Source organism: Myripristis murdjan, chromosome 22 (assembly GCF_902150065.1).
Source record: "Myripristis murdjan chromosome 22, fMyrMur1.1, whole genome shotgun sequence".
In the NCBI taxonomy this organism is placed as follows: domain Eukaryota; kingdom Metazoa; phylum Chordata; class Actinopteri; order Holocentriformes; family Holocentridae; genus Myripristis; species Myripristis murdjan.
This window is the reverse complement of record NC_044001.1, coordinates 23,128,113-23,155,916: the sequence shown is the minus strand read 5'-3', so window position 1 is coordinate 23,155,916 and position 27,804 is coordinate 23,128,113. Positions and strand designations below refer to the sequence as shown.

The following is a 27,804-nucleotide window of genomic DNA, read 5'->3' as shown; positions in this document are numbered from 1 at the left end:
TAGTGGAGTTCAAGGATTTTTAAAGTGTTTTCGTTTCGTGTTTTATTTTAAAATAGCGCATGTCTGAAATGAGGCTATTCATGTGTTCCTCCACAATGCCGTCTCGCCAGTGTACAGACGTAAACACACAGAGCTGCAGTCCATTCAGCTGGAGCTCCAGAGCCCGGACTGCAAGCTTAGCAAACTGCGAGCCTCCACCATCATGACCGACTACAACCCAAACTACTGCTTTGCCGGCAAGACGGCCTCGGTCAACGACCTCAAGGAAGTGCCACGACGCAACATCTCCCTCACCAGGTAAGAGTCCAGAATTTAAAGTAATAAATCAGCTTCTTTCCTGTCGCGAGAATGAGCGCGTCACCAGGGCTGTTCCTCTCCAGTATGAATAAAGGATGCAGAACAACACACGTATGCTTGGGATTCATTATCAACACTCTTTTCCAGCCCTCTTGCTTGCTCACAGGTGGAACTACTGTCTCTGCATCACTATGGAACAAGTTCCCATCTGCGCTGCTTGTTCACACATCTGGTAGGAGACGCTGTGTGTTGTTGCACAAGAACCCAAATTATCACCTTAATGTTCAAAAGTGTGGAAAACTTGCAGTGTAAACCGGATGAATTAAAGACTGAATCCAAATGTCTGCACCTCCCCTCACTCAACGGGTGCATTTCCCTGAAGTCTGCAAGGGCTTCCCCATTTTTATTGATCACTAAGCCCACAAGGCAGGTCACACAGACTGTCACGTAGAAGCCTATTCTCATTCCCGGGGTATCAACTTAGCCGCACCCTTTGCATCTGGGGCAAAAGAGGCATTAGAGGAAAAAGGCACCCTTTGGTGTCAGTGTGAGGCACGGGGGATAGTAACCTAGTATGAGTGAGAGAAAGTCAGCAAAGAAAGGTGGTCGGGGTGGACGGACATACACACACAAGCCCTGAATTCGATTCCTGTTTCCAGTGAGACCTTTCATGTATGACCGAGACTGTGTCCAGTTTCCGTTTTGCTGCCTAAACATAACCTGAACTTCAACCAGGTGGTCAAGGTTTGACCATCTGTTTAGCCTAAATCCTACTTATTTGCAGACCTTTATGTATTTTTTTTTATTGCTTTCATTTTATATGTGAAAGTGTATTATATAGTGAGATTTGAAATATAGCATACATAAAAGGCTTAATAACATCTTGATATGGGATTTGTGTGTTATAACCTGCAGGGTTAGATGAACAATTAGTGGTTTTCATTACACAGAGGGAAAAAGTGACCACCTCTTCACCTGGGATGGATGAAATCCCGTCCAATTTGTCTTTATTTGTTCCCTCACAGCCTAGTGCCCCTGCAGATTTTACATAATAACACAAAGCTAAAGTTAACATCGGTATGCAAGATCGAAGTCCACAAGCCCTAAGTCTGGAGTGTTGACATTTGGATTTGGCCAAAGTGATCTATGATTATGCCTCCTCGACAAGCTTTAACTAAAAAAACTAAGCAAGAATCAGAGTCAACCCATGCAATGTTCGATGTTTCAGCCAAGCTGGTCTCCCTCAGCTGTATTTGATACATTAATGCCTTTTAAACAGCTTCTTAAAACACATAATCTAATGGTTTAAAAAACATTGGTTGAATACATCTTTCTGCATCAGCATTCACATGTTAAATTTCTGACACTATTTCTGTGCCCACATGAACATGACAAATATCATGATTCAGTTGTGAAGAGAAATCAATGGTACACATTTTCAAATAGATGCGATTTGTAAATGCAATCCAGCATGACACCTAGCCTGAAACAAAGCCTGAAAACCAGCCAATACCAAAGCCTTCACTGTGGGCCTTCTCCACAGTGAAAGCCCACAGTGCACAAATCTCAGGCAGCAATCCAAAAGGTTGAGAGATGATTTTTTGCCAGGATACATTCAATTTTCTTATGTATTTAGAGTACATAAATCCATCATCATGGTTGTTCATCTTTATGATAAATGCCTTTTCTTGTGGATTAATGACTATTTCCCAGCATCTAGACATATTCTAATAATTAATCAAGTTAAATAACAGGAAAAGGGAAAATCGAAATAGCATTTCACCATTCTGCACTTTTACACCTGCAGCAGGATGATGCGAGTAGGCATTTCTTCACCTTTGTGGGCTGAAAAGGTGAATGCTACTAATCTAGGATATTTCTCACTGTCTCTGCCATGGTTTAACTCAAAAAAAAAAAAAATCATTTTTCTTCCTTTTCTCCACAGCTGTTATGCTATGCTTTTACCCTGCACATGTAATCATTCTTTGGACACAGGAACATTTGGTACATCTATTGTCTGGGCGCTGTGACTTTGCCCCTTGTACCTCTTACTGTCGGCTGCCTGCAATGTTTCCAGTCTAGGAATTTCAGTTTATTTCAGTATTGTTTAAGTTGCTCTGGGCAATAGTGCCTCAGTTTAATGCCTATAAAATAAATGGAAAAAACCTGTGTGTGTCTCCAGGGGTCTGGGTCACGGAGCTTTCGGTGAGGTGTATGAAGGACTTGCAGTGGGGATACCAGGTGAACCAAGTCCAATGCAAGTTGCAGTGAAGGTAGGGTTTCTCCAAATCTCTCATAGAAAACGTAACACTAACATTTAAAATGCCCAAAAAATGTATACAGCTGAGTATTGTGAGATTTTCCACAATACTAGATTAATTCTCTATCGCCCTTTGTGGCGATACACATCATTTATGCACTTCTGCATTCTGTTGTATATTTCTGTATTAATCTAGCCAGGTGTTGCGCAGTAGGTTGTATTTTAAGCTCTGTTTATACATTTTCAGTCAATCGACTTTTTTCATAGCAGCCATTTTGACATGAAACAGCAGGGTACACGCAGGCATTTGTAATGACATTAGTTCCATTTAAGTGCAGCAGAGCCATCCCAGTGAGCCAGCATCATCTAAATGTAGTGGAACCTTAATTAATGTCAGTAGTAACACCTATGATTACCCTGCTATTCATGTCAAAATGGCTACCGAGTACAGTTGTCCCTCGCTATAACGCGGTTCACCTTTCGCGGCCTCGCAGTTTCGCGGATTTTTTTAGTGCAATTTTGCATGCTTTTTTTTTTACTGGGCTTATTTTTCTACGAAGGTTTGAACTTTGAGAGTGTTTAAACAAGAGAGAAAAGTGAGAAAATGTTAAGAGAGAAAAGTGAGAAAATGTTAATGCCTGTCTGAGAAAAGTGTATAAAGTGTGTAGTGAGGGGTTTTACAGCCTAATAATAATTGTAAAAAATAAAGCTGACTACTTCGCGGATTTCGCCTATTGCGGGTTATTTTTAGAACGCAACTCCCGCGATTAATGAGGGACCACTGTATTGCATTGTAATCGTATTGTTACCCATATGTCATGATGTGCATTGTATTGTGAGGTTCTCGCCAATACCCAGCTCCAATATATATATTTTTAATTGTATTTATAATAGACACTTCCAGAGGTTTGCTCCGAGCAAGATGAGTTGGATTTCCTCATGGAAGCTCTGATAATTAGGTAAGAGCTACCAGCAAGCAGGTATTCACTCCCTCTCTTTCATTTCCCTTGCCAGCAGAACTGTTGAAGCACTTCTCACACGTTCCTCCTCTCCCCTGGCTTTGTTTCTGTCCCCCGCAGTAAGTTCAGCCACCAGAACATTGTGCGCTGCATAGGAGTCAGTCTGCAGGCGCTGCCCAGGTTCATCCTGCTGGAGCTCATGGCCGGAGGTGACCTCAAGAGTTTCCTGAGAGAGACCAGACCCCGGCTGGTGAGGCACACACTATCACGCTCGAATGCATATTGTGTGGTGCTGTATTGCAGACACTGTATGCATGAAATGCGTAATTAATCATTAATGGTGCTTATTATATTGATTCGGTTTTAAACGTGTATAAAATTGACATGGTCCTTTATTTATCTTCTTTTATACTTTTATCTTTTAAGTCTTTTTCCCCCTTATCTTTTGCCTGTTGAATACCCTTTGTGTATGACAAGGTGCCATATACATGAACCTCTTTGGACAGTGCCTGGTCAACATTGCACATGCTCGTACACATGTGCACACCCATAATACTGTGTTTTAAAGGAATTTTCACAGTATGTCTGTAGTCCTGAAGAAAGTCAGTTGAAAATAACTTGAGCTCAGAAGGGAAGGGGTCAGGGTTTGTTTGTTTTCCCCGTCTGTTACGCACAAGTGGAACCACAAAGGAGAGAGAGAAAGCGAGAGCTGCTTGTTTGTGTTCTACTCTCTGTCTGCTACAGGAACAGTCTTAATTATGATGATTACTAATTTAGCATGGCTGGGAACAATATATATATTTTTGTTTTGTTTTTGCTTTGTCTTGTCTGCTTCTCTGCTCTGCTGATATTACACAGCAGTTGGTTGGACTGGGAGTGGATTAAGAATCTCTGATTTCTGAGTCTGTTCAGTGCAGCAGGGATGCAGTGTCTTTCCATCACTCCACGCTGCTGGTGTTCACTGAAAACAGCTTAGAGAAATACAAGTAGGGACGCAGTAGCCAAAGATATAGACTATTCCTCCCAAGGAAGCCTTTGACTTTTCCTTATTTTTATTTATACGTGCATTTGTAAAGGGTGGTTGACAAAACGTGGTTGATACTAAATATACCACAAGCATCAAAAAGTTATTTCACTTATGTTTTTATGCAGCTTGTGATGAATTTGTGATAACTTACGTACAAACACCATAATTTAATTGGAGATTTGTTACGCATATAAAATTGTTCCTAGCTGTGGTTGTTTTAGGCTGTGTTTTTAAAAATCTATATTTATGTTTCCATAACATCTAGGTTGTTAAATACAGCATTAAAAGCAAACTGTTGTTATGCCTCTTTATTTATATGTCAGTGTAAATTCATGAGTTTAAGGCTTTAATATTTCAGAAAAAAACAATGTCAAGAAAAAAAAATACAGGAAATTGTTGGGTTTTAACATTTCATTCTAAACCAGATTCATGTCCAGCTTATCCTCTACCTACTTAGGGTTTTAAAAGAATACAAATTATTTAATTTCACTGAACAAGTCCAGATACAGCCAAATCCATGCTAGCCTTAGTTTTACTTGCCTTCTAGTCTTTCCACCTCTTTATCTTAAGTAAGCAGCTGTACTGTCCTGATAACTCTTGGGCAACAGTGGTTTTTCAATAAGATTTCTAATTTTTTGAACAACTTTAGGAGTGTTTGCTATAATTTCTCCAAACAGCTTTAAAACTGGACACACCACTTGCCAAGTTAGATAAATCAAATGTATTTGTGTTTTTCTACTATAGCCGCAATGTATACTCCTCCCTGTGTCTTTCCAGGTCTGCAGGCCCAAAAAAATACACAAGCCTTAAAGGTCCTCATTTAAACAAGCATTCTATTTAGTTTCATTTATTCCTTTTTGTCAAAATTTAGCAAGTTCATAAAACTTAAAGGCTACCACTGAGACTTTATACTGACTTTCCACCCTTGCTGTTGCGGGAAAAGCCTTTTCGAGATTAACCCAAAAGACTTTATACTTGTCACAGCTACCTGTCGAGAGAAATTCAAGAACATCCTCATACTTAACTGTCCCAAGTTCAGGTCAGGGGAAGTTCAGTGGAAAAGGTCATGGTTAGATTTATTATTTTTGCTGTATAACTTAAGGAATCTATAATAGCTGTTCATAGAAATAACTACCATATTCTCTTACCTAAACCACTTACCTTTGAATTGGAGCACATGTATTGTACCTTTATATGCTGACCTGTAGTGCTTATTTGAACAGGGAAATATGTTCAAACATCAGCCTACAATTTTGCTAAAAATTGAACAGCTGTTAAAAGAATTGCATTTAATATCTCTTTCTGTCCCTTCTCTGTGTCTTGTTTGTCTGATCAGGAGCACCCATCCAGCCTGTCTATGGTGGACCTTCTCAACGTGGCCAGAGACATCGCCAGGGGCTGCCAGTATCTTGAGGAGAACCAGTTCATCCACCGGTACATTTTACACATGCACATGCAAAAAAAAAAGAAAAATAGCATTGGAATGTGTTGGGATAAACAAATGCAATACATTATTGTGAAAGGATCATCAAAGATGCATACAGAGTGGCCATTCTTTATTCCTACCCTAACAGATGGAAGACAGACTGATCCATATGGGTATACATACACATATGGAACGTACACAAGAAAATATTCACACTCAACAAACACAGACATGCTCACATTCACCTGCTGCTGACTTCCACAGTGCAGCTTGCTCAGAATCACGAGCTGACTGTGTCCCTCCAAGCGGAACATATGGACCCTCCACGCCCTCACCTTTCACACTATGGCAGAAAGGACAAGTGATGAGGGTAGCGTAGGGGGCAGGCAGATGGGGCGGCCGGCTTGCCATTTTACGGTCTGTAGTATCCGAGGCACTACTCAACAAAGCGCCCCCCTCCCCAAACCTCCCAGCACTCTGGTTCACACCGGTGTGTAAACCACAAGAGTTGACTGAGTTATCTAGCACTGTGTTACAGGTGCCTTGCAACTTCTCCTGTCACAGTCTCTCTATTGGACTCCCATGAGTAAAGTCAAGTAAAAGTCAAAAGTCAAAAGGGAAAAGGTCAACATTGCTCCAACAATCACATCAGGACAATTAAGGTGCATGCCCCTTCCTTTCTGTCTTTCCTCGGCTTCCTGGGAATTGTCCAATGACAAACGAGGCCTATTAAAGCTTGTTTGCTCCAACGTGGCACAGTAAAGCCCCATCAATCCACCTAATGGCCGGCTCTTCTCCAGAGGCTCGGTGAGCTTCTATACAGCCCCCACTTCTGCCTTCAAACCTGTATTAAAATTCACCCTAACCCTGTCCTTGAGGCTAATTTCAGTTTTTATGGACGTGTGTTTACTTGGGGTTGAGTTAAGGGCGGCTATACGAGGGAGGGTGGAGGAGTAGCCGGTGTTCACATAATGCTGCCTGCTTCTCTGGGATTACGGGGTTGGAAGACAGGCCGTGTGTGCTTCAACAGTTTAAATCAGAGGGTGAATGCTGTTTGAGTGCGACTTACTCTGGCTTTTGTGTGTCTTTGTGTGCATGTCTGTGCCCGAATGAATGGGTGGCCATGTGTGTTATTTAGTTTTCCACCCAATAGCATGATGTCAGTCTCTGGTCACCTCTTTATTATGGAGTAAGGAGTACACCCAAAACAGCACTGTGCTGCTGAGAGTTAGGGAGTTTTATGCTACCTCAGGTGTTAAAATAGGCTAATAACGCAGATTGTTCTATAACTGCTGCAGTGAAATGGGTCTTTAAGCTGCAGTTAAAATAAACAGCATAAATAAGATCTATGAGGCTAGTTAACACTCTTTTAATAATGCTCTCCTTGTACAATACCGTATTGCATGAGCAATAGCAGTGTGACCTTCCCTCAAGCCTTCAGCTTGCAGTCTGTGACAACTAGCACTGCATTTCAAGGCGAAACCTTGCCTACAAGCAATAACAAATCATTTGCATGGATTCTTTGTCGCCATGCAAAGGACAATAAGTGACCATCCAAGTTCTGCACAGTCTAAAATAAAGATCCATAAAGAGAAAGGAGAAAAAAAAAAAAAAACACTATTGTTGGAGCACTTCCTTCTGTCGTGGAACAATCCCTTTTGGTGTTGGAATACACCTATTCAGTGATGGAAAAGCAAACTCTGTGTGACTCTTTATAAGTGCCTGCAAGATTATTCCATCATTTCGAAATGCAATGCATCATTTTGTTGACCCTGATTTTCAGCAGAGTTGTTTGCAGTGCCAGGGGCTCATGCTGTTTTAAGAAGCGTGAACAATGCTGTGCTGCCACTTGCTGAAGTGCCTTGTCTGACTTTTTCAAGATGTGGTTAGCCTCTTGGCTTCTCAAAGTTTCAGTTTCAAGAGACCATACTATGTCATCCAGCTGACACTAAGTAATATTGTGGAGTCTGATTTAAAGAATGATTGACCAGAAATAGCTTGAAAATGTAGAGGCTAGATTTTCTTTCTAAACTTCTCACTATTCCTACACTCCATTTGCAGACAAACCCCTCCCCTTGTTGATGGAATACTTTTTTTTTTCATAGAATACTCTCTTTTGTGGGCAGATCACACCCATTGTTGATGAAAAAAATATGTTCCTTTGTTAAGAGAGCACTCACTGTAGTTGCTAGAACACTCTCTTTGTTAATAGCAGTTTTTCAGTGGAGCATTCCCTTTGTTGAGGAAGCACGCTCCTTTTGCCTGATGGAACATTCCCTTTTTCCCAAGAAATGTTACATTTGTCGATGGAACTCTACGTTTTATTGATGTAACACTTTATTAATGGAATATGCTGCCTTTGTTGATCAGAACCACCTTATTTTGAAATGCAGAATTGAAAAGTTGGTCGGATTTCTATTTTTTTGTTATTGTTTTGTGTGTGTGTGTGTGTGTGTGTGTGTGTGTGTGTGTGTGTGCTACATTTCCGTTTGATCGTTTTCCTGCTAACTAGCTTGACAAGCTGATTTGCCACTGTTGTGGGAGCACTTCAAAATCAATCAGTTGTTGTGTTAACTGCTGTGGTGAAAAATGAGCCAATGACGGGAAGCTTAACACTGGACATCACACATAAAAAAAACTTCAAGTGGCTGTGTCCGTATCTGTTAGAAATGATGGGAATAAGTGTTTTATTAATGAAATACTCCCATTAATAACAGAATACAGTCTTTGTTTATGGAACACTGTCTGATGTTAAGGTCATGTTCATTCATTTATTTTGAACATTTAAGGTTTTCTTTAACCCTCATCTAAAAAAAACAACCCTTATTACACTATACATATTTTTTGTTGAACTTTGTATTTTATTGAATTTAATAGGACTTTTCATACTTTATACTCCACATTTTTCAAAAAGAAATGCATCTCACTTCAAACTAGCAATTTGAAAAATATATATATTTTAATTTTAAGGATTTTTTTCATTTTAAAATCAGTGCCCATGGGTTTCCAAGGGTTTAACAAGGATTTAGCTACACAAGAGGAGTCAGAAAGTGTGTGTGTGTGTGTGTGTGTGTGTGTGTGTGTGTGTGTGTGTTTGTGTACACACTAGTTGTAGTAATGCCATGATAAAAATTATTAGCAATTATTTATTCTTCCTGCAACTGTTGAGATGCCACTAAACGGATTTATTGTTTCACAGCACTTTTCCTCAGTAAGCCTTTAATCTTCATTGGCATGCACCATTATGTTAATTCATAAAAGAACACATGGCACAGCCTCTAAACATTGTGATAAGATGCTATATTCTTTGCCAATGAACCTGCCAGAGAATGGCGAGGAATACTGCTGTAAGGACAGACATGAACAGCTTTAATGGTCGTTTCACCCTACAAATTTCCCCATAGAGTTTGATGGGGAAATTTGCAGTGAGACACAGCCATTTAAGTAATTCTCTGTAGTGATATGATTGGTGGATGGGATAACTCAGACTCTCATTTGCTCGCACTCATTTGATTACGTACTTAATACTTATGTAGCGCTTAGTATAGTCAGCTGAATCTTTCCAGAGACACACTGGGATGCAGAGGGGTGTTTTCTCATTTTTAGAGATGGATTTGTAACTCATACAAAATACAGAAGTATTTCATATTAAATCAAAGTAGTACTAATGCAACTTAATTTTTATCTGTCAAAACACTTTTGGGACCCTGAAACAGGGCAACTATCTTTGAAAAGGCCTCACTTCAAATCAGTTTTGACTAATTAACTCATCGAATTAACTCAAGTGAGCAGTCAAAACATGAAGCTGAAATATACCCAACATACCATTGTTTGATGACTGCACCAATATTTCAAATAGAATTTGGATGTATTGTGCATCATTTTACATATGTCCCTGTAATTCAGCAAGGCATGTAAGGTGTTTTTGGAAACCTGGGGATCTTCACTAGAATGTAGAATAAAGTTCTGCAAGTTTAATCAAAATATGGCCACGCAGCATGTATTTCTAATTACCAACCCACAGATGGGACCAGCAGGGCTGAAGAGGTTTTTAAACATTGTGCTACTACTTTGTCTTGTGTCACTGCTATTTTGCATGGTGGCAGTTTGAGCACAGCGTCAGATTATATCATTTTGACACATAATTCTGGATATTTAGTGGCACCGCTGTGCACTTGTATTTAGTCTGATCAATCGCAGTGTCCTCACAATGTCACTTCTTAAAGAGCTGATTAATTCATAAGCCTTGGGAGCACAATACAGAGTGTGGGAGTGTTCTTTTTCCCCAGACAGGAGTACAGCATGCTGAGGGAACAGCTGTTTTATTTTCTCAAAGAATAAACAAATAAAATACAAACATGAATTTTATGAATTTTCTCTCTCAACCAGCCCACCCTCCCTTTCCCCCTAACCTGTTTTCTCTGCATGTGCTGGAGCACACTCTACTCGTCTTTCTGCATGCACCACGTGGGCAGAGTCAATACAGCACTGTAGGAAAGATTACACTGTACTGACTTGCCCGGGGCAACTCGGTAGTGAGATTGAACCTTAGAGTCACCAGGGAGCTTCTGTAGGAGTTTCAGACATGGAGTTCTGCTAAAGGTGCAACTAAATGAAAAACTTTGGTAACTACTAGATGCAATGCAGGAGCAAAGCTGTGTGATGATGAGGGCATTTCCATATGTTGGATCTAATCCTCAGGAGTCGATTCATATACACAACCCCGAAAGCTAAAAAACGACAGATTGTTTGCTTACAAAGGCAGTGAGCACACTGTGTTCTAATGAAGAGACAAAACAGTGATCTGACAGTCTGCTTCCCACCTTCCAGGGACATTGCGGCTCGGAACTGCCTGCTGACCTGCAAAGGACCGGGCCGAGTGGCCAAGATCGGAGACTTTGGGATGGCCCGGGACATTTACAGGTAACAGCTCCAAAGCACACAGGGGGTTGAGATGAAGTCAATGCTGAAATCTAAGCAAATCAAGCCTGAGTTCAAGACCAAAATAGGCAACTGCGCATGTCGCTCCAAATGTAAATGCTTAAGAGACACAGACACTGATCTGCCTGCAGGAGCCCTGTACTACACTCTTCAACATCTAACTGATTTACTGAGGTATAGAAGTTTAAGAACCTTTATATACTTAAATTAATTACTGAATTGTTTCTTTTGCTGGGGAGATGATAGATACAGTAGACAGGATTATGATGATACATTGACAGGATCAAGTCAAGCCAAGAGACAATAGTGGATGAGACCAAAGCAACACCAAGATTTCAACAAATTGTTCTCAATACCAGATTCAAGCACTACAGCCCTGGATTAACATAATCAAGAATGACTTTATTTGCCATGAACAGTGAACACAAACAGGGATTTGCCTTGTCTTGAAACTGATGAAAGGACGAATCGCCCTGTTCCCTGATCCAGGCAAACACGGTACAATGCCTTAAAGCTGTTGTTGGCAAGATTTGTCATGTAAAAAAACACCTGTCTCATCAGCTTAAATCACACACTAGGACTGCAACAGAGAAAAGTGTCCCATCCCCATTAATTGAGACATCTTATACACACCCTATTTGCCCCAAATGAAATGTAAGTATATTTTTACATTTCTCAATTTGTTGCTTCCACAAAGCGACAAATGAAAATTTAAAGAGCGAGATCCAAACTGTCACCTAAAACAGCAGTGAGCGTCTCTACCCACAGGAAGCTGGACTCGCCAACATTACATCTTTTGCCTGTCTTATCCCTTTGATATCTTTCGGTATAAAAAAATCTCAGGCTGTCCAGGTTGGTAAACATCATTTTGCTGTGTGCAGTTTACTGATGTCACCTTAGAGGATTTCTGGGTATTGGCGTCCTTCATTTTCAAACCGTTACCTCTCATTGTCATTTTGGACTGTGAAATTGCCTCGTGCAGCTTTAAATTGAGTTAAAGGGGACAGTGTGTGACATAAAACAGGCACTATGCATACCGCTTTACACATAGAGACTCAGCTTCCTTTGACTATGCAGTAGATATATGCATGAGGACTGAACAAAAATCAAATCAGGTTAAATTTTAAGCAGTGTTTTGGAACACATTTTCAAATGTTTGAGCTCAGCTGTACAGCATCTTCACTCTTGATCACCCTGTCCTACTGACGCTATCTTTTACTCCGCATCAGCTCATCTGTAACCCCACCGGCGTCATATTATTCTTAGCAGTAACTTTTTAATATAGCTACCACGACTTTGCATGACATCATTTAAATGAATGCACAATTCAACAGGGAAATCTCCCAAGCCTTTCATCTGGCAAGAAATTAGAGCAGGGGAAATGTGTCACAACATCCAGCTGTATCAACGCAGCGCTTTCGAATCAGCCACCGTAAAGTCGCACGAGAGGAAAGTCACTCTCAGAGCATCCGGAGAAGGTTGTTGCATAATCCCCCCGGGGAATCACATTAGGAGTGCTCGATTTAATTGCTGATGTCAGTTTTTCAGGTGTCTCAATGTGATTTTGTGTTTTTATTGCTCAGCCTGGAGCTATGGTGCTGGGGCCAGGACTGTTTTTAAATCATTAATATTGTTATTAAAGCAGGAGGGAGGAGGGTGTTATGTAGTGCAGTGCAGTGGTGTGGCATTGGTGAGCTGTTTTTGTTATATGATGTGGCTCTCCTGCTGTGTGACAAGGGACATGGGAGTCCTTTTGAGGCGGTCGCAGGGGACTGGAGTGACGGTGAGGGACTAGGACAAGGCTTAATGTCAGCTTTTCATCTTTCCCGTGGACAATCACATGCGCTCGCACACACATATAAACGTGTACGCGCACATACTTTACTTTTCTCACAAATTCACTTTCATGCTATAATGCATGCATGCACAGCAGTGTCACAGCGGTAAATAAAAAGTAATCAAATCTATTATACTTTCAGAAAAGCATTAAATTATGGTCCCCCTTAAAAAAACACGACTTAAATCAATCTGATACCTATTTACCATAATGTATGCTGTGAATTTAGGTTACAAAGATTTATGTGAGCCTGGAAAAGTGGCTATTTCTGAAAACAAAAAGGTGACTAAACTAGCTTTAAGTGAGTTTACCTCCCACGACACAGCTGGTGCACACATACAGATGCACACAAAGTCTGTGCTTAAGGATACACAACACAAACACACCTGCAGCCGTGCACAAATAGTACACACTCCGTCCCTATGTGCACGTCCCCTACCTTACTTGCTCTTCAGTACAACCTTTTCAATGTCATTGCTTCTTACAATTAATTTCTACTTCTCTAATGCCTTTCCATCTTCTAACTTCATTCTGACATACAATTAGTCACACAGAAATGCATGGGTACACAAAACACACACACACACACACACACACATACACACATACACAAACACACGTAAGACACCACCGACGCTAGCATTCCCCGGGCCTGCAGCTAAGCCTTCCTAATCTCCAGCTCAGCTTTCAGTCTGTGTTGGTGGTGTTAGCAGCAGTAATAAATATGTCCATAAACCCCATGCTAAAAAAAACATATATACGTCAGGTGATCCTCTGATTGAGGGATTATCAGTCTGGTCCTCTTTTTCAGAATATTTCATGATTTTTTTTTTTAAAGGATAGATAACAGGATGAATAGCTAGTAAATACACAATGGAGGTTTCGTATGTTCAGTTTATATTTTGTAAAGATGTATTAATACCTGCTGAGGCCAGAAAGAAGGTGGCTGCAAGCACATTACAATGAGGAATGACATTTTGGAAAAAATGTGCCTTATTTTTGTGAAGACCATCCTGCTCAAACTGTCCTTCGCAGGGTTACTAATCCTCTCCTGATGAATGCAGCGTGCACCGAGCGTTCAGTCTTGCCACATTTTGATCTAATCGCATCCTTTGATGGAAAGTGGCCGGTCCACTTCTCTTAGCATTTTCCTTTATTGAAGTAGAAAGGAAGAAGCAGAGTAAGGCAGACACAGTAGAGAAGGCTGTGGCAGGATTCAGTCCAAGGCCGGCAGGTGTATCAGTCACTGGATTAATCGTGTTATTCAAATTAATAGACTGAAAAACTGGGACAATATCTCTGTGACTGCCCTGCACTAGTTCTTACCTTATCTTTAAACAGACTGGTCATCGTTTGTCCTGCTTCATTGATTATGTGTAGTTTGCCTCAAGGCTTACGTCTTGTGGATAGAGTTTTCTTTGTAGATGTTTCCTCTTGGCCATATTATTTGTCAGCATAACATCTCTTCACTGCTGCACTGAAGCCACACAGCTGTATCTCTCAGTCGAAGTCCAAGTTCTTGTCATTTGGACCTGAAAACATCTCTAGATAAATGCACTTCTCTCACTTCTCTAATTTGATAAAGGCTTGGCTGGTTGTAGGAATATTATCGATCCATACAAGCATCACAGTAAAAACTCCTATAGCATCTGAAGAACACCACAAAGATTTTGTCTTTTAATGAAACTGAGACTCGGTGTTGAACGGTGGCATGGCTGCAGAGTGAACCCACATCATATTATCTCCATTTTAGTGTGGGTCTCTTGGGTTGCCTGTCATTTTTCTGAATTGACAGATTATTTTTAAGGCGCACACAGCACTTACATCACACAGCATGAGTCTTGCTATAAAGCCACTGCTTTTAGCAATAGTTCACATATTTTAACCCCTCGTGGACCGGATTGCAGGCTGAAATTTTCAGGCACTTTAGGTTAAAGACACAAGCTGATGGGGTCGGTGCTGTGTAAACCCATAGCTCTATCTGAGGAGCTTAGGCAGCCAAAAGGAAGGTCATCTTTATTTGTTTGTGCTCCCCTGCCTCATTCATGTTGCATTTGCCCTTTTTATTCTTTTGAAGCCCTGTTTTTCATTTGTATCTGGCATGTCTGTTTTCTTTCCATTCTGCTTTTTCACCTTTATTTAGCCAGAGAAAGTCAACTGATAAATGATACTACCGGCCACCAAAGTGGTTGGGCTTCCAGAGGGATATCTGGTTCCTTTTTGTTTTTGACGAGGTTGAAAATGGTTAGGGTTTCTGGTTCCCATTTGCCAGAAATCTTGTCTTTTAAATATATTATACCATGGTCTATTTTCAACACCCTCCTCTTATTGAACTTATTCATATGGCAGACATGAAAACCTCAGGATATGCATATGTCAAACTAGTGTTTCTACAACACATATAATTGAGGATAAGATTTTTTGCAAAGAGATTTCAGAAACAACAACCACAACTGCTTGAATTTAGCTGGGACGTTTGTTTGCTTACTAGTTAGTTAAGCTAGTGACCTAGACTATCTGTTAGTATGTGCCAAATAAAGCTGAATATGTGAGTCCATATCACTCCAGATTGTAAGCATAGCCTTTCTTATTTAGCTGCTGTAAAACCACAGTGTTCTAGAGGTAGCCACTCTGTAGCTCTAGTGGCACAGTTGCTGGTTATAAGCATCTTGCTCAAGGACACGTCTCAAACTAGGCTTACGTCAGGTAACTTGGATCTTGATATGTCCATTTTCGTGCAGCATTGCAGTTCATGTTTGTGCTCGCTGTGTGCCTTGAGCGGGATGAGATGAGCCAGACGGAGACCGTATCAGGAGCAACAATCACATAGCACCCGCATCAGATAATTGCTCCACTAACAAGAGACTGAGACAGCATTAAAAAGGGCTCAGACTGGGCCTGGCCCGGTGAAAAATCCCTCTTTTCTTCCGTGGAGATAAGGAGCTCTTAGAGGGTCTCTCAGACAGCCTGCATATTAGCGTAGTGAAACTATGATTTGATCAGCAGTGTTCTGATAGAGCTGGTGTCAAATAGTGAATTAATTGCTGGATGCGAGATTTTTCCTTTTTTTATTTATTTTTTTGCCTCTGCTTTTGAGGGCTATGATATTGCCATGGCAATATCTCTGTAAACTTGTGTTTGATTTTTCCTTTTTTTGTCCCTTGTTTTCATGTGTTGGATCATTCCTGCTTCCTTTCTCTCTCTGCCATTGATTTGTGGCCTCCTCTATACTTTCCTATGGGAGTGCTTTGTGTGTCATCTATTATCTCCCTTTCTGTAGCTACACACAATGATATAACAGTAGATTAAACGGTGGGTAAAATGCTGCATGTACATCCAATGGGTGGTCATAGAAAAAAAGCAGACAGGCAACAATGTAAAGAAAAAATGTACTTCTAAAAAAGCATGAATTGCTGACTTCCTTTGTTAAATTACTGTATTTTCACAGTGACACAGGTTTGATACTGCCTTGATACTATGAATTTATATCCGTTTTTTGGTCATCGCCAAGCAGTTGTTATTCCCAATATGTTCTTGTGTCTGCAGAGCAAGCTACTACAGGAAGGGCGGGCGTGCCATGCTGCCGGTGAAGTGGATGCCACCTGAAGCGTTCATGGAGGGCATCTTCACGTCCAAAACAGACACCTGGTGACTATGCCGACATCGCCCCCGCTAATTAACTACTCACAGCGAGGACGAAGCTCACCCTCCTTGCGATTCTCCCGTCTATATTTCACTCTCTCGACGTCCACCATCCTCACCTGCCCTTCCTCTCCCTCAAACTCTTTTACCTTCCTCTGTCCTTCCGTTCCTTTGCTCCCCGGCCATATGTTTTATTTTATTTTTTTATATATTTCTTGACTTTTCTCTCCCTCCTCCTTGTCCTCTCCTCCCATCACCTTCTTTGCTGCTTCAGCACTGATGAACCTTATAATTTATGACTTGATTGTCTGAGGTTTCTCCCTCTTTCTCTCCCACTGTCTGACTCTCTCTCTCTCTCACTTTGTATCAAATCTTCTTTCTAATTTTCTCTCTCTCTCTCTCTCTCTCTATCTCTCTCTCTCTCAGGTCATTTGGGGTTCTTCTGTGGGAGATCTTCTCATTGGGCTACATGCCATATCCAAGCCGCAGTAACCAGGAAGTTCTAGAGTTTGTTACCAATGGCGGAAGGATGGACCCTCCTAAAAACTGCCCTGGGCCAGTGTAAGTGCAAATGCACAGATGTACCACATGCATGTTCATGCTGTACATACCCACATGATACAGGAAAATTTGATCCTGTGAGGTACAATTAGGCCTCTCCTATGCATAAACAAACCAGTTGAGCGTGTATGTAAAACTGTCAATGCACAGCCAGCATCCCTGTGTGAAAACACAGGGAGTGCAATATGGAGCAGACAGACTTTGACTTGAGGAGTTTTCCTGTTATTGACACGGATACAGATGGTGTCCAACAGGATATCTGACACATTTAACGTTAGCTGCAGGAGATCACTCTCTGTGCTCTCAGTATGCAAACCACAAGTAACATTTTCTTTCATGTTTGCCTCCCAATTTGGAGAAAGTCTGCGGGGAGCTGATAGGAAGCTTATAAGTTCCTGAATCATAGTGTATTTTTTACTCTGTCTTTCAGGTATCCCCTCTCTGGTGAACTCTATTATAAAACCTATACGTGCCGATGCATGCGCACATTCAGCATCTCTCTGCCTCTATCTCTCTCTGTCTCTCTCGCTCTCCCTCACACACACACACACACACACACACACACACACACACACTCAAAAATACACACTGACACCAAGTTTCCCACCACACTTTGGACTCTCTCTGATTTCACAGCTTATGATGGAACTTTTATCCTTCACATCTCTATTTGACTCCCCTCGGCCACAGCTTTGCAGATTATTTCTCCCTATCGCTTTGCAACCTGCCTCACATTTTTTTCCCTGTGAATGTTTTTCTTTTCCCTTTGAAAAAATAAACACGGCCCCGTGTGGTGCTATTAATCTGAAGTTGTGAAACAGCCTCACAACAGGACGCACAGATTACTGAAAGAACAACAACTGGTTTGAATCACCCCAGCAATTAAAAAAATATCTTTGGATTTAACAATGCTTCACTCAGCTGCTTCCTTTATCTGCACTGCCCCCTTAAGGCAATCACTCAAACTTGTGGGAGGTTACACTTTAATTCTGCCCGAAGCAATCAAAACAGCTACTAAGTTGTGTTTTTGTTGAGAGTGATTTCAGAGTTTAGCCTGGCAAGTGTTGTAGCAGTGGGAGAGATACTGCCTGGTCGGTTTCTCGGTTTATCTAGGTCGCAATAAAGTGAGGGAAAAATGTTTTAATGAAGTGTGTGTGTGTGTGTGTGTGTGTGTGTCTGCTCACACATCTGTGTATTTCAGGTACCGTATAATGACTCAGAGTTGGCAGCACCAGCCTGAGGACAGGCCTAACTTCTCAACTATCCTGGAGAGGATTGACTACTGCTTGCAGGTAGCTGAGCAGAGACCGCTGTCACATTCTGCACTCCATGTACAACATGAATGAGCCAATACTGGTGACACTGAAATGATGAAACCTGATCTTTTGCCCCATTTAGGACCCTGATGTGGTGACCATGCCATTGCCCATAGAGTATGGGCCTGTCCCAGAGGAGGAGGAGCGTGTGCCGATGCGTCCTGATGACCCTTCAGCTCCAACCTTGCTGGTGAACGCACAGGTGCCTGATGGGGAGGCGGGTCCACCGCCACCTCCATCCTACCCCGCGGAGGACAACCAGAGAGGCGGCGAGCCCACTCTCCTTACCAGCTCACCATCGGAGGCCAAAGCACAGCCATCGGGCCAGCCCCAGCCGTACCTGCACCAGCACCAGCAACCGCACCCGCACACCACCGCCAGCACCACCGCTACCACCATCACCTCCACAGCCGCCTCCACGCTCACTGCCAAGGGGTCCCATGTCTCCACCCAGCCCAGCTCCGAGGGCGGACACGTCAACTTTGCTTTCTCCCAGGGTCTCCCGCCGGAGAAGGAGGGTCGCAACGGGAAGACGACCAGTCTGTGGAACCCCACGTACGGCTCGTGGTTCCTGCAGCAGCAGCAGAGGAAGCAGCAGCAGCAGCAGCAGCAGCAGCAACAGCAACAGCAACAGAGGCAGGGAGGGATGGCAGTGGTAGGAGGAGGTGGAGGTAGCGGCGGCAGGGTGCCCGGAGAAGGGCAGGAGCACGTGGGGCGGACAGTGGCGGAGGCGGCGGGGGCACTGGGTCTCCAGCATCAGCACAAGCAGTTCCAGCATCAGTTCCAGCAGCAGCACCAACTCCAGCTCCTCCACCAGCAGCAGCAGCAGCAGCAGGGCCTCTGCAGACCCCTGCTGCCCCCGCCACCACCTCCTGCTGCCCAGTCTCCACTGCTGTTGGATTCAGCCGCCCTGCCCCCAGTTCCCCTCTACAGACTGCGACGTTTCCCATGCGGGAACATCGGCTACGGCTACCAGGAGCAGGGCCTGCCGCTGGAGGCCACCCACTCCAGCACCAGCGCACCTCCTCCTCCACCCCCTCCACCCCCACCGGGCGCCTCTGCATCCACCTCAGCCCCACTCCAGAGGGGGGGAGCACCCCTGCCCGCCGCGGTGTCCATGGGTCGCTCGGGCATAGCCGAGGACAGCCGTCCACTGCTGGTCACCATGGGGACTGTGCAGGACCCCAGGTTGCCCAGGATGGAGGGCCACAACGCCACCGTGCTTTAGCCCAAATGCCTATCTTTGTTTTTTTAGGCCCTGTCTTTGGAGACTGTGCACAGGAAGCACAGCAGGAAACACTGTGTCAGGACAGAGACCGTTTTACACTCCCCCACCGTTCCACTATCTTTTCCCCCCGTTCAGAGCATCAGTGTTGCTTTACCAGAGATGGATCCATCTGGCACTCTTTTCCCCCATGAGGACCTTGGACCTGTTGAAATCATCAATGGATGCTAAAGCACATTAGAAATCTACAAGACTTTTGGGAGGCAAACTATGTAGAGTATAGGCTAGTTTTAAGAATAAAAAATGTATTTTTTCAACACTGGCTGGATTGTGACAAAGTGAGAATACCAAGAAAGCAGTTGAATGGTACAGAGAGTTTGTGACACAGGAAAACATGGGGAGGACTTTCTATCTGGTACGTCTGCCATGTGTTCATTGACTGCCACAGATGTCAGAAACAGTCTTTCCTGTATGACAATGGAACACACTAGGAGGATTCATATTTCTATATTTTGGCAGATTTAAGACTCTCAATCATATATTTTGGTCGGCAGTTTGACTATAGCATTTGCTAAGTTCTCTCTAGCTGCCAGCCACATCTGTTCTATTGCAATTTCCCCACATTGTTCCTTATCCCTTTCCTTTTGGATTTCGCACCGTGGTAAATAACTTGCTATCAGACTATTTTTCAGAAATTATCAGAGAATTGGACACTGGATTACCAGAGACATTTTTACTAAAACAAACAAACAAAAACAAAAAAACAAAACAAACAAAAAAAAAAAGATTGGGGAAAAATGTGTTTGTTGATGTTTGCTTGCCTGCTTGTTAATTTATTCATTTGTTTATTTATTATTTGGAAGTGGTTCTATAAATTATTAATGGACATGCCTCTTAAAATCCAATCAAAATGCATTTCTCCATGAGCTGGAAAGTTTTGTTTTACATTATTGAATAACGAGAATTAAAACAGTCCCATGAGTGATCAGTTCCTGATATACTGGATAGTATGTCATAATATTAATTGATATGTCCTATCTAAGGTAAGTGGTTTTGTGCTTTTAAGGTGAAGTAGACAAATAGAAGCAATTGAAGCAGGTGGGAGAGATATTTGACAAACCATAAAACAGATTTACCATAAACCACTCTCGCCATCATTCAGCTGTTCAGGTCTCACTTATCGCCGAAGATTTCTAATAACTTGTGGCCCCTAAAACGATTGAAATTACAGTCTGCTGTTCAAAAATTCATTTCACTGAAGAGTGCTTTCAGATGGTGAAGCTGAGACTTTCTTTACTTAGAGCCTTTTTCAGTAACCTTTTATTCATTTATTTTGTGGTTTAAAAAAACGCCTCACTATATTTTGGCTGGATACAGAAACTGAAGTCGTGGATATTGCTGAATCGATCTTAACCTTCAGATTGCTATCTCAAAGCACTCAACGTTCCTAAATGTGCATATTTTATATTTTCTATTACAGGGTGACTGATGTGGAATTCAAATGAGTCTGAGTGAAAAGTTTGAATACAAACTGCTTGTGATCCACATGTGAGCGAAACCAAGGGACCAGTTTGAGAGTCTCATTCGAGTAACCCATGCACACATCCTCCCGCGTGGTGTTAACACCTGTCTGTGTTTAAAGTCCGCTTTTAAGTTGAATAAGGACGCTCGCACATCCCCGTCAAATGACAGCATAAGCGTAATGGTGTTGATATTTAAGAGAAAGATGGCCTTGTGCGTCAGTTTTTGCTGCTTTGCTTGACTGTTTTTTGCAATCCTGTCAGCCCCTCTGCTGTAAAGCGACGAGACGCGATGACGAGGTCACAGCCGCCTGCCTCAGTGACTGATAAAGACAAATGCGTTTCTGTTGGCCAAGTCGATGAGCAATTCAAATAATGGCTAAAGAAAAGTATTTTGCTTCCTCTTCAGTACCTGTGTTAAATGCATAACTCTGTGTTCCCTTCACTGCTCATCTCCATCGTTTTGTGTAAAAAAAAACAAAACAAAGAAACAAAAAAATGAACTGAACTGCACCTGTAAAATGCTGTAATTATAATGTATTGTACTATGACTCTGGTAAAAGCTGTAATTTGCCCTTCAGATGACATTCGCCTAAATGAATAAATTACTATATGACTGTTTGCTGTCTGTCTGCTATTAACTGCACTGAATTTTGGAGATCCAGACACAGTCATCTGCTGCCATGCACCGTTTCATGTCTTGGCTGCTAACACCAGTAATCCTCTTTATCTGCCACAAAAATCTGCACTGCTCCCCGTCCCCGCACTAGAATTTGTTGTTTGAGCTGTTAAATGCAAGACCTCTGTCAAATAAAACTTGGCGTTTGCAGGCTCATTCTGTTCGTCTGGAGCTGAGGCGACCCTCTCTTTTCTGCCACTAAGTTTTTCCAGTGGCTTTTACAGCAGACAGACGGCCATCAACCATGGCAGATTTGCTGTTCAGTGGAGAGGAGCTACTGTAGGTTGCCTTTTTAAAAGAAAATGACTTACTATCCTTGACTGTGTTGCTCCTTATAGGGGAAGAAGGTAATTCAAAAGCTCTTGATAATAGAAAAACACACTTCCAACAAAAAAGTCACTCAGGCACCAGATCAGGGATAAACAAACAAACTAAAAGGCTGCAGTGTTAATAATTTCATTTTGCATCGGGAGCTAGCTTGTGTGGAAATACAAAAGCAGTGCCATGGCTCAGTGAGAGCTCGCTGGCCTTTAATAGAGAGTGTAGGAGAGCTGAATGAAAATGAGGGAGCCAGCGCGATGCACGTCTCTTTAGACATTCTAAAACGCTTCATGAGAGAATATCAGAGGGCAGTTAAAGAGACCACAGAGACTTTCATCACCAACCACATTTCCAAGCACCGTCTCAATTCAAGAATTCTGTTCGGTGTTAGGACTCATACGCTCATGTTCAGTGTCACTGATGCCTCTTCCCGTCATGGTGCTGGAGCCTCACCAGGACACTGTCAAAAGTTTCCAGCATTTTTCATGAAGAAGTCCTTTTAAAGGAACGCTTCGCCATAAAAGCTATTTTGTATCATGTCCAATGAAAGAAGTTTATAGCCCCATGTCTCTCACAAAAGCTTCAAAACTGCAGCCGTTTATGTTAGGATGGAGCTGATCGACAAGTTTGGCAAACGGCAGCAAAACAGATATGAAAGCATCTGTTTGAAATGATCAAATGCGGGCAGTGGAATCCAAGTGATGATTCTCCACACAGCTATTCAGTATTTCCCAAACTAATGTAATTATTTTAAACAGTGTGGGCCAGCCGCCACATGTTGTGGGAATGGGGTCTGTACACTTCGGCCTGATGGTGACGCTACAGGAGGGGTCACCAAAATTGACAGGGTTCATCCCCTGAGGAGCACAGATGTGTTTATCAAATTTCATGGCAAGATGCCCACTAGATTATGAGATGTAAAATTTGATGCTAGAGGGTGGCACTAGAAACGAAAGGTGATGGTGACAGGAAAATTGATAGGGTTCATGCCCTGGGAAGCATGCGCGTGCTCAGGAACTCCTCCTGTTACATTTAGAGATATGTCGTGTACAAGTCAAACGTTTGGTGTGAGGGTTGGTAGTGGAAAGGTCGCATAGGACCGTTGGCAAGCAAAGCGAGACATTTAACATGTGACTGACCACTGTGACCTTTTTCCAGTTTTGGTGCCTAAACATAACCTCTCTCCAACCTTAGACAAGTGTGTTTGTTGTCTAAGCCTAACCAAGTGGGTACTGACGCTAAGGACCGGAGTCTGAAACGTGTTGTTTTCATGTCCCTTTTAATGCAGTTTGTCAAAGTCGCCGATCAGTTCCACGCTAACAGAAATGGTTGAATCGCTTTTTCCATTGGACATTCAAGACCACCCAGGATGAGTGCATGATACAAATCGATTCCTTTAAGCCAACATTTAACAGATATCTACCCATTTTTGTCCAATATGAAGGCTTACAACCTTGAAGTTATTCTCACAAACTTCCTCTCCACTTCAACACAAGATTATCCCAGAATAAGCCCAGACAGGGTGCAGCAAGACCCTGGCTTGAATACCGTCACACTGCACGTGTCTACATGTTGTTAAGGCTTATGCGACTTGCAGAATGTATTTAGAAGCTGATAGCAAACTGTATTTTTTTTTTTTTTTTAGGAGGCAGCAGTGCCAAAGCCTTTTTCCCTTTTTCCAGTCACACAACAGTGCAGCCCAGTGTTTTACTTCATGGATTTAGCGAGAGCATTTGTCTGCCATCAGGGATCAGCCCAACTCTCAGAATATCAGGTGCTGATGGTGCAACTAAGCATTTCCCCCAGTGAGATTTGTCTGAGCTGTTTTTGTTTTTGCATTCAGTATATCTTTTGTACAAGTGTTCACGCCACTGATAACAACACCCACTTGAGCGCTACAAGGGCTTGCGATTCAAACCAGCAGAAGCGGTGCATCACAAGTATCTGTTTATCTCAGTGAGCTACATCCAAGGTCAACCCACCACGCATTTGTCCTCTTTATCTTTTTCACACAACAAAGATCTGCTTCCAAGCAGGACGCAGGGAGACAGGGGTCAGACACTTTCCCATTTTCCCAGGATTTTGATCGTCCATTGGAATTCAGCACAAATTGTTTCTTGCACTTCCATCAGGTGATTCACACAAAAACGCCCAAGAAATCAACGATGAGGACACCACACCTCAAACACATGTAAGACACGGCGCATGATGATTCAAATGTCACAGCTGATGAGGACGATGATGATGATGAAGATGTTACACTACTAACTGACGCATCTGTCGGCAGATCCGGCGAAGCAACAGTCGGCCAGATATGATAATGCGAGGTGTCCAGTGAGAGGCAGAGCCGGTGAGCCAGCACCAGGCAGTCTGCTGTGCTTGGCAGAGGTGCGGCGCTCCAGGCCTGGGCAGCGTTCTGCTCCAGAGGGCTCCTCTCGAAGCCCGGCTGCAGCGCGCTGAGGCGCCCGGGTCTGTCCGACGCCCAGGGCAGTCAAAGACAATTACAGCAAAATTTAGGCTCCATCGGAAAGTGCTCGTGTCTCTCCTCCCTTGAACAGAGAGGAAAGTCAATCAAAGCTGCACATGGGACCACTTCCTTTGTATCGATAATTATTGACATCGGCATTCAGCTGCCTTGCAAATGGTACAGCCTTAGACTCCACGCCGATGATACACAGCACTTTAACTCTAAAACCACTCGAAAACTTCCAACAAATGAAGCAAAAAAAAAAAAAAAAAAAAAAGCATTTATTACTGCCATAATAAGTCATGACTCAGCTTGGGCTTCACTGATGAGTCGCCCTTGGACTTAACAAGCTTGCATATTGGGGACTTTGTACTCAGTCATCAAGGCTACACATTTTTTCCACCGGTACCCTGAATTTCTACTTGAATCGTACTCTGCCTATTTCTAGTGGACGCTATTCAACTATTTTATTTATTTATTTAACCTTTATTTAGAAAAAGCTCACTATGAATCAAAGAATCACTTTTTCAGGAGGGCCCTGTCCAAGTAGGCAGCCAAACAAAACAACGCATTCCAGCATCGATGACAGCTACCATTCACTTAAAATGCCATGTTGTTTTTTTATTTGTTTGTTTCTCTGCTTACAACTATGTCCTTTTCTAATTATGAGTAGTTATGTTACTGCTATATGTGTTTTATTTCATCTTGCTGTATTCAGTTTACTTTCTATTCATTTTTCCTTTTTTAAATACTGTTTTAATCCTCTATTTTCACAAATGCGCCTCTAGGGATGGGTGTTGCAAATTAGCATCCTCTAAAAAACACTGTGATACCTGCTTTGGATAGCTTTTTTCAGCTTGTCTATGCACTTTGTTCCACTCCCTTTCAAATAAACCAAAAAAAAAAACAAAAAAACTAGCCCTTTATTTGCTCTATTGGAACACATTTGATGCTACACAGCTGATCATCAGTTAGGTTTTTCAAAAACATTGTCACTAGATAATCACATATTAGCCTAAAATAGATTTCTGCCAGAGGGGGAAAAAAGATAAAGAGTAAAAAGTGTAATAATCTATACCGAAGTCAGGGCTCAGTGAAGGTTTTGGGAACATTTCTGAGAAGCTTCGTTGAGTCTGGCCAACTTCTGCATCACCATCTCAGAGTGTGTGAAGTTTTACAGAAACTTTGAGTGAAGTCAGTAGCTGCAGGCGATCGAGAGTTATCACTGCATAAGTGCATGTGTACACACGAAGCCACCGGCAGATACAGCAGCTTCTGTCAATATAAACCCACATTTAGACTCAGGTCATGAATATGTATCTCACAACACTGATACAATGAGGTTATGAAACTGTGAACTTTATTCTATATATCTTTTCTGACACGGATATGTTTGAAAAGTAATTATAAGTACATCAAAGCAAAAGCAAAGTTCAAAGCTTTTAAACCTGCGCATAAATTATTTTAGGCGCTCACGGTGTCACAAGTAACCCAGCTACTGGCCATACAGCCCCGTGCTGGTTGCTGTTTTGTTTGGGTTAAACTTTCAACATGCATCTTTGATATCCTGCAACAGCGAATCCCTATGCCCATAAATAAATCAATTAGCAGAATAGCAGAATGAACAGTATGCCAGCCACACAAAAAAAAGAAAGAATAAAAAAAACAATAAAACATAAGAAAAGGTTTAGCTGCCTGTCAGCTACCCCCTTTAACTATGCTTCATCCCAATAGATACATTAAGAGCTGCTCACTGTCATGTTTTTGACATCAAAATGAGTCCATAACAAAATTCATGCGGCATAAGCCAAAAATTACAGGGCTGAGTTTAGAGTCACAGCAGCCCGTTGGTTTCATGTGGGAGTACACCAGGCATTTTAAAATTACTCTTGCCCACAGGATTTTGAAAATCTAGCAAAAGTGACTTTGCTGAAAGTGGATCTAGGAAAAGTCACGGAGGGGCATTTTGAAATTTGAAATTTTCAGTTTGAACTCAAAAGGCCAAACTACTGTGCATGTAAACACAGCCACCGACAGTAAAGCCTGCCGCGCTCAGCTGACTCCAGTGGCAGAGCAGCGTTAGTAAACCACAGAGTTTGTATGGTTTTATGTTTGCAGAACATGCTGAAGGGCACGGTAAGCACAGGTCTCCTGACTGACACCCCGGTGTGGTCCAAAAAGCCCATCCTGGACAAAGTGTAACAATCAGCCCTTTCATCAACACCTAGTTAACAGAAAAGTTCAGCATGGTACACTTATTTCTTACTATCAGTGTTGGGATAAAATACTAAATTATAAGTTTACTCCAAAAAAACTGTCAATCAACGTCCCACTTAATTCAGTTTTAAATGTCCCTTTAAATGTCCATATGAAACTCAAACGTCCATGTGGCACTAAAAGGTCCTATCAGTCGAGGTTCACAGGAAAAAAACAACCCGAAAACAGCAATACATTGCACAAAGAAAAATGTCTGTCTCACCGGCAGGTAACCAGGAAATGTCCATCCGGATACTCTGACTGCATTTTGCTCTAGATGTGTAGTATTTTCAGCCCCATGTGTTTTTTCTATCAGTAATGACTTAAATCTACAAACTAAGGTGCTAGTCTTCCAGCTTCACAGGTAACAAACAAATCTCTCTCTGCTTCTTGGTTTCTCTCCCCCCGCCCCAAACATTCCTTCCAATTTGACACTTCCCTTTCTTTGATCTCCAGCCCCGCCCCCCTCATGGGAAGAACCAGTAGGCACTCTCAGGGTCAGCAAGAGACACAAATACTTCCACTGAGGTAAAAGGTGCTGGAAAGTGCAGTATCAGTACCTACCACCAAACCAGCACTTGTGCCTGATGTAAGCAATAGATACTTGGCAGATGAGGCACATCAGCCTCAAATCAGATGCTGAAATCATTACTGATTAGTCAGTCTGGATGTCCTCTGCTGTGTTTACACTCTGTCCTATTCATTTCCGCTTTGAATCTCAACCCGAACGTTTCTCTGGGCCACGGAGCACATACACGCAAGTTAATCAGAATCAGAGTGAAGATTTAAAATTTAATTGAAGATGAAGAATCAGAGTGCGTCGATAAGGGTGGCGTCGTAAGGCTTTCGTCTTTTGTAAAGCAGAATCAAACATGCTCTTGCATCACACGCAAACACTCGAGAGCGCATTAATCACAGCATCTCCGTATCAAACTGGGGCCCCTGTTGCTCACTTTGTGGTCATTATGATATTGACGCATTCAGTGCATTGCTGATATCATTACGATGATCAAAATAATGAAAGGCCTGCTGATTTTCAAATTCAGTTTGAGCTCCACATTACTGCCAGA

General features: G+C 42.3%; 1 protein-coding gene across 1 annotated transcript in view; it reads left to right on the top strand.

Moving 5' to 3' along the window:
- Positions 1-21,510, top strand: part of LOC115380757 (ALK tyrosine kinase receptor) — a 282,301-nt gene extending 260,791 nt beyond the window's left edge. Inside the window, 10 exon segments of the mRNA XM_030081965.1 lie at positions 111-297; positions 2,480-2,570; positions 3,452-3,516; positions 3,637-3,766; positions 5,880-5,977; positions 10,800-10,892; positions 16,294-16,395; positions 16,816-16,950; positions 18,152-18,242; positions 18,349-21,510. Of these exon segments, the coding sequence (XP_029937825.1) occupies positions 111-297; positions 2,480-2,570; positions 3,452-3,516; positions 3,637-3,766; positions 5,880-5,977; positions 10,800-10,892; positions 16,294-16,395; positions 16,816-16,950; positions 18,152-18,242; positions 18,349-19,494 (2,138 nt within the window). The 3' untranslated portion in view covers positions 19,495-21,510.
- Positions 21,511-27,804: the final 6,294 nt, after the last annotated feature.